Source organism: Arvicola amphibius, chromosome 11, assembly GCF_903992535.2.
Source record: "Arvicola amphibius chromosome 11, mArvAmp1.2, whole genome shotgun sequence".
Classification (NCBI taxonomy): domain Eukaryota; kingdom Metazoa; phylum Chordata; class Mammalia; order Rodentia; family Cricetidae; genus Arvicola; species Arvicola amphibius.
Window position 1 is genome coordinate 73,143,939 of NC_052057.2, and position 13,852 is coordinate 73,157,790.

The 13,852-nt window shown below is 39.6% G+C and overlaps 1 protein-coding gene across 2 annotated transcripts in view; it reads right to left on the reverse strand.

Moving 5' to 3' along the window:
* The window catches only part of Prex2 (phosphatidylinositol-3,4,5-trisphosphate dependent Rac exchange factor 2), a 274,501-nt gene that overhangs the window by 156,519 nt on the left and 104,130 nt on the right, over positions 1-13,852 (reverse strand). For both annotated transcript variants that reach the window (XM_038347373.2, XM_038347374.2), the window contains exons 9-14: positions 13,583-13,732; positions 11,904-12,048; positions 9,354-9,454; positions 3,731-3,834; positions 3,022-3,071; positions 1,565-1,640 (exon numbers count right to left, since the gene is read on the reverse strand). In XM_038347373.2, coding sequence (XP_038203301.1) covers positions 1,565-1,640; positions 3,022-3,071; positions 3,731-3,834; positions 9,354-9,454; positions 11,904-12,048; positions 13,583-13,732 — 626 coding nt within the window. The remainder of the gene's footprint in view (positions 1-1,564; positions 1,641-3,021; positions 3,072-3,730; positions 3,835-9,353; positions 9,455-11,903; positions 12,049-13,582; positions 13,733-13,852) is intronic.

Genomic DNA, 13,852 nt, shown 5'->3' on the forward strand with positions numbered 1-13,852 from the left:
CACATGCCTTTAATCTCAGGACTAGAGAGGAATATAAAATGGAAGGAGACAGCTCTCCCACACAGTCTCATTCTGAGATTCCTGGAGACAGGATTGCCATTTTGGACGCAGGTAAAGGTAAGAGCCAGTAGCTGGGTGTTTTGCTTTTCTGACCTTCAGGTTGAACCCCAATTTCTGTCTCTAGATTTTTTATTAATTTTGCCACACAACAGTGACAAAAGTTACTTTATTTCAGCTTGCGTAGGACTTTCTGAAACATAACCTATTTTTCTTTAATATTTACCCTTAGAAAATACAAATGTTTCCCCCTGTAAAGTTGGTGACTGGCTTTCTGGGTTAGAATGTAAATGATGATTTGGTATTAGGCTTTGCTTCTGATGCATTTTCCTTGGTCTTCTCCTGTATACCAGGTTGTATGAGTTTGTATTAATTCTAAAACAATAGAATTCTAGGTGGATTCTCTTCCTGAACAGAAGACACACCCAGTGCTTTAAACATGTTAGCAAGAAAGTATCACACTGGAGAGCCTAGACATGTGAGTCAGGGTATTATTAAATTCATTATTTGATTACTCTAAGACATTAACTTCTCATGTAAAAGTTTATGCTCAGTGAAATACAAAAACAGGTGGCCTTGAAAAGTTTAGAAATCAACACTAAAACAATAAAAATCTTATATATTTAAAACTGAGTTTAAATATTTAAAAATGTTGGCATTTTAAGATTAAATATCTAGTTTTATTACCTATTTATACAAGGAAAGTAAAGATATTTTCATACGAACAAAAGAATAAGGCTGCTTCTGAAACTGACTCAAATATGTGCAATAGCTGCATTCAACCAAACTCCCTGCCAAGGGCAGCACCTGCAGTCAACGGAGCATCGGCATTTCTTAGTGCCTTGCCTTTGGTCAGCAGATTATAGCCAAGCATCTGTTAGTTGACCTATCATGTAAAAAACTAAGTACGTTTGTATTTGAAAAACTTTTGTGACAGGCATGGTAATGTGTTCTACTTATAAGCAAATCACAAAACTTCTCAGCACCAACTGTCAGAGTCAAGATCCTGCAAAGCTGGGCAATAGCAACAACACCACATTCTGCTCTTTGTAGCCACGAAAGCTTCAATTATCCACGCCCAGCTGGGATCTAACAGCAAAGATGACATGGGGGAGTAGAATCATTTGAGAGGACTAGTGAACAGATACTTTAAAACAAATTAGTAGAAAAGGATGCAAAACCACTTAGTGTCTGAACATAGTTATTATTCATTGATACTCAAATTATGCATGGAAGATTTTGTTTGTGTTTTGATGAAACTCAGCTCATGTGTTAAAAATAAGAACATCTTATTTTTGAAAAGCAAGCCAACATAAAGGTTATTCAAGAACCCAGGAATCAGATTCAAATCCTAACTCAGTTTCATACTAGCTGTATGAATGTAGGCAAGAAATATCACAGTATGTCACCTGAAGGCAAGCAATAAATTCTTTAAAAATTCCCAATTCACACACTCAGAGGTAAATGGAAAAGAAGAAAGCATAGCAACACCTGTTTGCTTCCTTACCTGTGCAATTAACCAGTCTATCAGTTTGTTAGCCATGACTACAGATTTGTAGGTCCTTAAATGGTAATCTTTATCTCTACAAAGGAAGAAGAAAACAAGAACATCAAGCAAGGGACCCAGTGGGCGCAGGTAAGCCTTTCCATTCAGTAACAGTGTACAGCAAGTAAATCTACCAATGAGCCTGAAATTACCCAATGTATGTACAAATAAGGGAAGTTAACAAAGTGTATATGAGACAAAAATCTATCAAAATACCAAAACAAGGCATTTCTTCTTTCACATTTTTTTGCAAACAAGATTATTACTGCTATGATACTTGGTGGTGATTTAGCTAGAAAAATGGCATCTAATGGAGGATTAAGAAAATGAAATTTCTACCCCTAAATCATGGCTATTAAAAGTGTGGAGAGTAAAGTAACAGCTTCTTGTGCCTCTACATTCTCCAAGAAGACAGGGCATACGCACTGTTCTTATTCACAGGCTTTCTCCAAAGCCTGCATGCCTGAAAGAGATTCAGGAAGCATCTACTACATAACCTGTCTAAGCAAAGCATGGAACAATGAAACCACCTCCCCACATGCCCAGGGAATACAGCGACAGTGTGTTATAAAACCCACACTCACTCTTTCCCAACTTTACATTGTGAAGTCTCCTGCTAAAGTAGACAACATTTATTCAGGAAAGAAGACACCCAGTTCTCCTGAAGTATCTGCTCACGATGTTTACACAGGGTAAGAGAGCATTCCATTATGCAGACTTGGCAACTTCTGGAAACAATCTCTGTCTGTCTGTCTGTCTGTCTGTGTCTGTCTGTCTGTCTATCTATCATCTATCTATCTATCATCTATCTATCTATATCATCTTTCTATCTCTGCATCACCTTATAATTGATATTAATAATGTGACATAAAAGCACTGCATGCAAACATTTGAATTCTATAGACATTACTGAAAAGTATATGAATTTGTTTAAAACTGGACCATACAATTGTTTTGAAAATGAGTTAGTTAATAAACTCCAAAATAGGTTTAGTAAGTCTAAAATAATTTTTAATTTTCAAATAAAAATAATGTCTTGGTGAAATTCTATCAAAATTAAATATAAAATATACATCCAATGTTCAATCATTCAGATATACATATATACAATATACATATATATTAAAATATAAATCTTTCTAGCTGTGAACACTTAGAATAAATAGCTTTCCTGAATCATTTCTAGGTCATTTAACTACCATTTATTAAGTATTAATAAACTATGGATTATTACATTTTCAGTCTAAGAGTATGATATGAAATAATAGTAAGTTTTGAAAGTATAACCAAGGGAAAAAACACTGAACATATAGTGCCAGAAAATTTTAGATATATTTGAGATAAATACTTGAAATAATCCAAGTTCTAAGATGAAACTTAACCATTCCATTTATGACCCCCATAAGAAGCAGACTCACCTGACCACAGGGGTAAACAAACTGTGAAGACGACAATACAGCCTTACGCCCTGTGTGAGACAAGCATGGGTCAGAAGTGGATCACTCAGGAGACACGCTAGTGACCTCTCAGAATAACTAGTCAATTCTTTTCGAGTCTCCTGGAGTCATTACACAGTCTCAGCAAAATTAGAAGTCTATGCAAATATTGAAATGCATGATAAAAATAGGCATTGTCCCTGAAGAACAGGATGGAGGTGTACTCTGAATTTGTCATATATGTATGACATATGTGAAGGATTATTCAAAATAGTTCTTAATATAAATGATAGGATACACTTTAGACGGATATTTAACACAGCAATAAATCTAGAAAGTGTGGTCATTATATTTCAATATAAAAGTTTGCCAAAGGTACAATGAAAACTGGTACTAAATTACTCTTTATGTGTTTGTTTTTAAATTTTATACAAATGTCTTGACCAGGGTTGCTCCATGTGTAAGCCAATAACTGGTACCATCTGAGTGAGGTTCTACTTCCATTTAGAAGCAGGGAAGAAAATAAATGATAGAATGCTGGAATTCCAGAAATTTGATACAACAAAGAGAGCTTGCATGATAACTTAAGAGTTCTCTCTATAGAAGACTTTTTCATGCCTCTCAGTGGTTTCTTCTTCCCCAAGTATAGCAACATGAGTCCCGCTACAGACACAACTGAAGGTGACCTTACCTTTGAAATCACATCCTGCATCTCACTCCTGGGGTAAAATGTGCCATCGTCATAGCGGAATCTATACAGCGTCTGCTCTGGCTTGAACTGATGCTTATCAGTGACTGGAAACATAGAAATGTTATGGCAGAATAGTGGCAAGTTAAATCATTATGAAAAACAAGTTTACTGAATACATAATCACCATTTTTAAAAAGCTTCTGATTTCCCAACAAAGTAATGTTGATCAAATATTTTCAACAGTAAAATCTGTAAAGTTTTCTCCTTTACTACATTGAAACATTCCATATAATGATCTGAAGACTCGATTGAGGTTAATAAAAATCAGGCCAGTGTGGTAATACTCTACCTATAATCCTACAAGTAAGGAGGCCGATGCAGGAGGATTGCTGAACCAAGGCCAGCCTAACCTACCTAGTGAGTTTGAAGCCAGCCTGGGCTACAAAGTCAGTATGGAATACAGAGCAAGACATTGCCTCACAAAAAAAGTAAACTAAATTCAATTTAAAAATAGAAGAGAGTAGATACTTAGATAATAAGCAAGTTATTTGTTTATCCAATCCTCAATGCTAGAGGTGAATATTTGCTTGAATCTATTTTATCATATGGTGGTTGGGCCAAGACCACAGAAACACCAATCCAAGTATCTTGTACTCAGACCTCCAGAGATGACACTGAATATTTTCAATGTGGAACAGATTCCAAAATTTTATGTCCTGTATTACACTGAGAAGCACTTTTTTTTTAGCATGTCACTTGTTTCCTTTTTTCTTTCATTCTTGTTTTCTCCCTCGTTCTCAATGAAAAATAAGAATGGCTAGTCTTGTGTATCATCTATAGGATAAATTTTTCATTTCTCAAAACCCTAATAATCTGGAATGATGGCTTCTGTGGTGAATACTAACAAATGCTTAAGGAATCCAAGCAAATCCTTCTCAAACTCTTCAAAAGAAAGGAAGGGAGGGAGAAAGGAAGGAAGGGAGGGGGGAGGGAGGGAGGAAGAGAGGGAGGGAGGAGAGAAGGGAGGAGGTGGAGAAAGAAAGGAAAAGGTAAGAATAGTTCCAAACTCAGTTTATGAAGCCAGATAAGGATACCACCATGAAATAAAATCACAGTTTAATATCACTAATAAACAGAGCTGCAAAAATTGGCAGCAAAACACTATAAAGCTGGGAAGAAGGGTTCCTGGGAGAGGCTGTGCCTGCAGAGGCTGAGGGATGCAGAGATGTGGGGAGGATGGAATGTTGCAGGTCCAGAGCCTAATTACAGGTTAGCTTGAGACACTCCCTGCCTTAAATGGCCATTTCTTGCCTACCTCTGTGGGGGATCTTTGGAGTAACTGATAAAATCCTCTTGGAATGTATAAATAGACTTCCAGTCACACTAGACATCCGGTCTCTCTCTCTCTCTCTCTCTCTCTCTCTCTCTCTCTCTCTCTCTCTCTCTCTCTTCTAACTTGCTTTTAAACAGATGGCTCGTTCAACTTTACTTTGAGAATTATGTTTTTTCAAAAGTACAGCTGGAAACACAGACTCAATAACTAGAGTATTTAGCACCCATCTCTTCTTTAAATGGAATTAATCTCTTAATGTGAAATTGCATAACTGGGTTTCTTGGCCCAAGTTTTGGAGAATTAGAGACATTTTTAATGGTTTCTTTTCATAAAAAATGCTATATTCCAAATGTGGCTTTAGATCAAATCCTGACTACAGTATAATAAGCCTGGGCCCCTGAATTCAAACAGTAATAAATGCAAAAATACTGAGGCACAGCTCTCTGGGTTACATTTCTCAGCAAAAGGAATTAACCGGGCTATAAATACAATTGTTCAAAACAGATTTTAATCCTTCTAATTTAAATATTTTGAAGAATTCTTGCATTTCAGATTTGAAAATAATTTTAACACCAATGGAATTAGTATTTTCACCTCAACACTCTCTCACTGGACCAGGAAACTAACTCAGTGGATAAAGACACCGTCGGCGAGACCAAAACCCTGAACTCAGTCCCTGGAACTCGCAAGGCGGAAGGAGAGAACTAATTCCCAAAAGTTGTCACCTAACCTCCAAATGTGTGCCAAGCCATGCGGATATACAAAAATAACTAAATATGAAAACTCTTTTCAAAGAAACCATTTCAAATATGCATATGTTTAGATCAAGTTGACCTAATTTCTCCCCTCCCCCATATCACCTCCAAACTCCATGTGCTCTTTTGCTGAGGTTTTAATGTGACCTCCTGAGTCCATGTAGTGCTGCCTGTGTGTTCATTAACATAGGAGCATCCACTGGAGCATAAGGAAGCCTTTCAGGGTTCAAATCCCTGAAGATAACTGATTTGATCAGTACATATTATAAACATGACTTAAATATCACACTATATATCCCATAAATATATACAATTACTGTGTGTTGATTAAAATGATTTATGAATTAAAGATACAATGTGACACATATATAAGAATACGAAAATGTATACTTGAGTTTGGGTTAGAGGATATAAAAGACTAAAACCATCCATATCAACATCTTCTCACTTCTACTTCACGTTGCTGTATGGTTTAAATATGAATTGTTCCTGACAGGTTCATTCCTTGAATTTTTAGTCCTCAGATAGTAGGACTATTTTGGAAGGTTCTGGAAATTGGAAGGGTTAGGTAGAGGCCAAGAAAGCCGGTTACTGGGAGGCAGATTCTTGAGGTTTTATTATCCCTGACTGTTTCTTGTCTGTCTTTCTCCCTCCTTCCTGACTGGCCACGAGACAAACACTTCTCCTCTGCCCCATGTTTCCATCTCTATAATGTTCTACTCAAATGCAAGGGGCCAAATGACCATGTGATCGTCTGAATCCACGAGCCAAAGAAAAACCTTGCTTTAAATTGCTTATTGGAAGTTGTTTTGGTGACAGCAAAAAGTAACTATTACAGCTGTCACCTGGGGCTTTCTGTCACACCAGATGATAAATGCATGCATATGATGCTTTACTTACTTTATTTACTGAATCGAGTATAAAGTGATATACAATATTGTTGCAACTTACAATAAAAGAGTCCTGCACCAGCCCAGAATGGAGTATAATAAAAAGTTTCTTTAGTTTGGGGTAGACTCACAGAAAAAGCAGTGATAATCAGTCCTCTGTGTGAGTGGGGAACTGGAACCAAATCCAGCAGTCAAGGGGCTGCACACACTTTTAAATTTGCATATAAAGTAATGTGACCACACCCAAAGTGGGCCAGTATCTTAAAAGTTATTGGCTGAAGGAGTTCCCACAGTATAATAGGAAAGTATCAGCCATTTGCTTAAAGTATGATAATTCTTTTATTTATTTAGCATGTAATTACTGAGTACGTAAACATTTTAGGAATGAATATATATGTACACACATACACACACACACACACACACACACACATGGCTCGTGTGTTAATGTAGCATACATCTTGAGTAGAAGCCAGGATGGGGTTAGGGAGACAAAGAGGTAATTAACAACCAATGAAACAAAATAGTATTGAAATTTCAGACAGTGATAACCACATGGAAATATCTCCGTGGGGGGAAAAAACTTTTTTTTCTTTTTTCTTTTTTCATGGTTTACTTTTTTATATTTAAAAATTTCCATCTCCTCCCCTTCTCCTGCCCCTTCCCTCCCCTCCTCCTCCCCCTTCCCTCCCCTCCCCTCCACCCATACCTCCCCTCCCTCCCTCTCCAGGCCAAGGAGCCATCAGGGTTCCCTACTCTATGTTAAGACCAAGGTCCTCCCAACTCCCCCCAGGTCCAGGAAGGTGATCGACCAGGAAAAAACTTTTTTTACAGCATGATGACCTGAGTTCAATCCCCAAACACATGGTGGACAGATTGAACCAACTCCTGAAACTTATCCTCTGGGCAGCACACAGCACACATGTACAGGCACACATACTAATTATATATTCAAAACTCAGGAAAATTTCAAATTCCAAAATTTAATGTATTAAAATGGCAGACTGGATGGAAGGGCTTCTAAAAGTCAGAGGATCATAGAAAAGATGAGTCACGAATGAAGGGAATTTCGTTCCTTTATTTCCTACAGTACTGCAATTTTAGCACCCAGAAATGGCCCCTGCTTTTATGGGAAACTGATAAGCAACTGTTGAATGGGAGAAGCCAGAGTAAAGATCCCAAATAAGTGTTACCTTTGAGTATGGGAAAACGTAGGCTATGAAGGGCACGGTGTAGCCGGTCAGGCTGGTTAGGTGCCCACTTAGAGAAGAAATTGAGTGTCCCACCATGCAGAGGGGTGCAGACCTTTTGAAAGAGTTAAACCTTAGAAAGAACTCTGGACTCGAGTCATGAGAAGCCAGGAAAAGCAATGAAAATAAATGATACCGTCCCCTGCTGTCTGTTATAAAGAAATCTCAAGCGGAGGTGGAAATGAGAGAAGAAATAATGGAGACTCTAGAGGCAGGGATCCTGGGAAGGAGAGAACTGTCTACTTAGAGCGCTGATGCCCAAACTCGAGAGGGTGGCACCAGTCACAGGGCCACACCCAGAGTGACAGAGAAAACTCATGAGGATGTGCTTTGTTTGTGCCCCACTGTGGGTTAGGGAGGACATGACTCCAAAAATTCCTTGGTCAAATAGCCACAGTTTAGTGGGCGCTTGTCTTTTCTGCCCACCCATTTTTCACATCAGAGATCCTCATCACCTCTCTCTCTCCTTGTTCTTGGTGTTGCGAGCCGAACTGACCGCTTCCCAAGTGCCCTGCTGTAGTCTGATGCCTATGCCATCCCTAACTCTTCACCACTCAGCCTCTCCTGAATGAAACGTCTCAGTCAGGCAGAGCGGAGAGCTCAGCAGAGTCCAGTCTCTCCATCCATCACATCCAAACGCTGATTACATAAGTTCTTTCAGCTTCTCCAGCCTCTCAGGCGGGCCAACTCTCTTCATATCTGTGCACCCAGCTTCAAAGGATCCTTGTTCTGTTAGCCCCAGGTCAAGTTCCGCCTTCTGGCAGGCCTGTGTGCTGCAGCCTTTAACCTTTCAGACTCTACAGTGCTGCCGTCATGCTCTGAGACCGAGATCTAACCATGCCTTCATGTGAAGATTCGCATCAGCTCCTGACTTTCAGTACACAGCTAGTGGGTGCCCTGCTGATGTTAGGTGTCTTCCCACCACAAGTCCCTCATGGGATGCAGATTCATGGAGCTCACACTGCACCCACACGGGAGTCTATTGTAGTTCTTCAAGTGGCCACCATGAAAGCTTTTCCTACTCTAACAGAGTGCCATCATTTCCTCAGAAAGGATGCCCCTTCTGTTGCTTTAAGTTCTATTCATTCTGCAATGCCCATCACGAATGCCACGGCACCCGTGAAGTAGTCTCATATTCTAGTCAGAAGTAGGCCTCTCTCCTACCACAATCTGGTACTTATTAGTATTCTGGCTTTTGTCTGTGCAGTGGCTGTACATTTTAAAGAATGGCAACTGTATAACCTTAAACTTATGACACACCGTTCTTTACACGCTGGAAGCACTAAAAAAAAATAAGCATGCTTTGAAATGAAAAATTGCACATGAAACAGATGTGGGATTCGAACACAGGTCATGGGTGACCACACAAAGTAAGTAAATTATTGAAATAATCACCATGGTGGATGATCCCATTTTCTAACAGTGCTTGTCCCAGGTGAACACCTTCTTCAGGCCTGCGAATCTCCCCAATTTCCAGCAGCCATGACACAAATTCACTGCAAGGGAAAGACAATGGAACTGATAAAGTCTGCATCTTTCTGGGAAGTCCGTCTGGTCCACATATCACAAAGCAGCTCTGAAAAGAATCTTAAATACACAAGCACCATTTTCAAGACATCCAGCAGGTTTCTTCCCCTTCCCCACAGGCACAGAGTTCACCATCACAGAAATCCTACGTGTTGAGCCTCTCGGACACTGCACTCACTAAATAACTCTATTTTGGGATACCCCTCTTTCCCAAAGAGATCATTCAAATATAGATTTAATGAAGACGATGCTGCCAAAAAACAAATAGTCTTGGGTATCACTGAGGTAAATATACAATAAATACAAACAATGTGAAACTAAAATATTCTCATATTTATACTTAAGAACTATAACACTTGAACATTTACATAAACAAATAAATATGTTTTAGAATCATTTTTTGTTATTTATACCCAGGCCAGAGAATTGAAACTATGGTCACCCACCAAACACATTATTTTCCATTTATCCCACAGGTGACAAACACCTTATATCAAATCATCAAGGGGCACAAAATTCTCCAAGTAGGTTATTTACCTTAAGAAACACATATTAAGGCAGAAAAGTTGATAGGGGGCTTTCTATTTTTTTCATAACAGTCATACAAAAGAAAGACATACATAAGATAAAGAACAAAAGAAATAAGATAATTTAAGACAATAAAAGAGAAAAGGTTTAGAATGTAAAATACCATGTTACAAATGAGAACATCAGTGTCATCGTGATCTACAGGATTGCTTGGGACGAGGTACATCAGCACAGGGTCTGATACACAATGGGCTCTTAGAAGGCCAGTGGATGGAACTGGTTAATATAAAACCAAAACATAATTCTTCATTCTGATTTCCCCTATTTCATTAAATTCCTAACTTAGATGAGAAAAGGAGCTGATTTAAACATGGATGTGCAATGGTGATTTTTTTTTTTTTAACATGGGAGGGAGGTCAGAAAGGAAATTAACAGGAGGCTTTATCAATGAAGCAAAGATCACCTATAACTAATTTGCATGCCAATAAAAACTGCTGAGAAGCCAAAACTTGCAGCAACTCTCTTGCCAGTAGACATATCACCATGGGAACCCTAAAGTTACACCCATGGAATTATCACAAGAGATGCCATGCTTGTGAGGCTTGATGAATCTTTTATGTATGTCAGATCTGCTTTCCGTCATACTATCACCCGAGGGTGTTGACGGAGCACGGGCACAGAACTTTGGTAATATCTTTAGGCAACTGTGCCCCACTGCCACTCAAGAGGACACTCTCTCTTAATAGGAGAGCCAATTCTGGCCTTCTTTGTTGTGGGATATTTGAGAGGAAACAAGAGAAGCAAGATGGAAGAAAGGTAACGCCACATGGCAGAATGTGGATAAATATAAATGGGTTAATTTAAGTTATCAAAGCTAGTTGAGACAAGCCTAAAGACCAAGCTTTCATAATTAATAATAAGTTCTCATGTTATTATTTGAGGGCTGGCAATTTGAAAATAGTCTAACAAGAAAACTTACTTCACTTCAGTCTGAAGTTTCCTTGTCTATGGTTCAAATGTGGTCATATACTATGTGCCCAGGATATCCTGGGGGGGCACAGATCCACCAACTCCAAGGATCAAAGGGAAATAGAAACCAAACTGTTCCAAACCATTGTACTAACCAATGGAAGTGTCAGGAGCTGAACAAAGATGGTTGATCACAGTCTGATCTTCACTATAACTCCAGGGAACTGCGGAGCGACTTCAGCATTCTCTAACTAGACGGATGTGTCAAGCTCCTTAATCCACAGTTTTTGCTTCTTTAAATAACTACAGAAGCATTAAATTCCTAAGTATGGATTACTGGATTCAAAATTATTCACAGAAAGAAGCAAGACTAGAGCCTGGCCTACGAAGACCCAGCTGAAGCAGTTACCCTTCCCATTCAGAGAGCCGCTGGTACCCAAATAGCACACAGTCTCGGGTTCTAGGCCCCTCACAGGACAATCTACTAGACTCTTTACCTATACCCCTTTTCACTGACTTCAGCTGTATGAATTCTGGCTAATCAGAAGTTAGATTGTCTTCTCTCTACCCTCCAACATCTTTTCACTTTATGGATTCGTGCCCAACGCTGATTCTCAGACCCTGCGGAGTTCTACATCAAGTCTGTCATCCTGACCCCAACAGGCATACTGCCCACCTGACACTCCTTGCCTAAACACAAGCTCTAATTCCCCCTGATAACAAAGCTATCAGCAATTGTGGGGCCAATGATGACGAATGGGTGGCTCAAGGGGCTATCCATGACCCTGCATCATTGACTCTGTCCATATCTCTCTGTCCAGAAAATGCCAAATATGAGTAAGGATTCAAAACTGCTAAGGATAACATTATTAAAACACAAATCACATAAAATAGACGATACACCCAGGAGAGTAAGCTTACCTTCCAAGGAAGCACTTGGGGAATGTAGTCAGTTTTCTTTTTCTGTCTTTGATCAGATTTCCCTGTTGGCACATCATCTTATACAATTTCTCACCCTGCTCAGAGATCATTACCCAGGTGTCTTGCTCCATTCCTAATTTTAAGCCTATCAAAAATGAAATAATAAACATCACGTTAACTAAAAGCTTTCATCTATTCGCTCATACCCTCATTAAGCAAGCCCTTTTTGCCACATCTACCATCAGCACAGTGGTTCTAACACTGCAACCCTTTAATATAGTTCCTCATGTGTGGTGACCCCCCCCCAACAATAAGGTGATTTTTGTTGCTGCTTCACAAGTGTAATTTTTCTACTGTTATAAACTGTCATGCAAATATCTGTGTTTTCTGATGGTCTTAGGTGACCCCTGTGAAAGGCTTATTCAACCCCGAAAGGCTTGCTGCCCACAGGTTGATAACCCCTGTGTAGATGGTATAGGTTTGAGCTCTATAGGAGTGAGACCAGTTTTTAAGAAATTATAGCATCCTAGTGAGACTGGCCAGGCTATATTCCAGTGTGTGAGGCACCCCTGCAAGGATGTGCCCCAAGGACACATGGTTTCGCCAGTGGAGGAAGGGCAAATGAGATTTGCTTAACTATGCTTGCTGTCCATCCTGGAGGGGACTCCCACTTCCTGCAGTAGGAGAGACTCATTGAGCTCATCTCACCTCTGTCAGAGAAATGCCATAAAACCATTCACAAGAAGACCATGCTTAAATGTAACATTGTGAATCCTTCTTTCTAAGAAAGAATCTTACAAGAGCCACTAAAAGTGAGCAATCCAAGGCATAGAGTCCTGAGGTTTAGATGAGACTACAGGTGTTTTGTGGGGTGTGGCAATGTCCTGGTAGAGCTAAATCACTTAGTTCTTCAGGTACTAGGGAGACAGCAATGTATTTTATGAAATAGAATTATGAAATTTTATGTGAAAAGAGCACGTACTATGGGAAAGAAAGTTCTGTCGCTTTGTAGGTAGCCTAAAGGGCAGGGTCTGGAACAGAGCAGTGCCTACTTACAGCTATGACAGAGAGGGGAATCAGGATGCCTTCCAGGTTTCAAAAGGAAAGGGAAGCGGAGACACTTTTCAGGCAAACTGCCAAGTAGAAAGAAGCCCACTGAACCCTGACAATGTCAAGGAAGTCTGGGGGTCAGCACAGCAGGTGAGTAGGAGATGAAGAGAGAAGTCAAGGCCGGGCACAAGGAAGTACACAAGTAAAGGACAGAAGTCCCAGACATGAGAGTGGATAAGCTGAGCCGAGAACATAGGTCTAGGGAACCAGAATGAAAGCTAAAATCCTGCCACCATCACAGCCAGTGGATGAGACAGTGGAAAGCACAGCAGAAGAAACGTTTGAATGGCATTTTAGTCTTCAAATCAGAAAATCTGATACTGAGATTCTGTGATTTTTCCAACGTAAGCACTATTAACATTTATCAGTAAAAATGAATAATTAGATAAGGATAGAGCCTGATAAAGCAAATATCATCAGAGATTTTATAGAACATGGATATATTTGTTTTCAATATTTTAAGCTTGTCAGGTCATAGCCTTTTGGGGTAGGGAGGGGTCAACCTGAGGGAAAGCTGGTTTCCTAAATGGTATTCACAAAGTACAAGAGCGCCCCCTTTCTGCACCCACCTTTTCGGCGTTCTCTTTCTTTCAAAATAGCTTCAAACCATTCATGCTTTTCTTCGGCGCTTTTTGCCATGCACACAAACCACTTATTTTTTGCTGTGTTATGGATCTTCCACCCGTTCATAACAATGTGCCCACTGCTGTGAAAATCCGCTGCAAAGAAGTCAAGAACAATAACTAAAGAGCAGCTTGTATCACATCAGCATGACCATCCATCTCGTGAGAGCACCAAAGCCAGGAAATTAAAAATACAGTGCACAATACTCAAATACA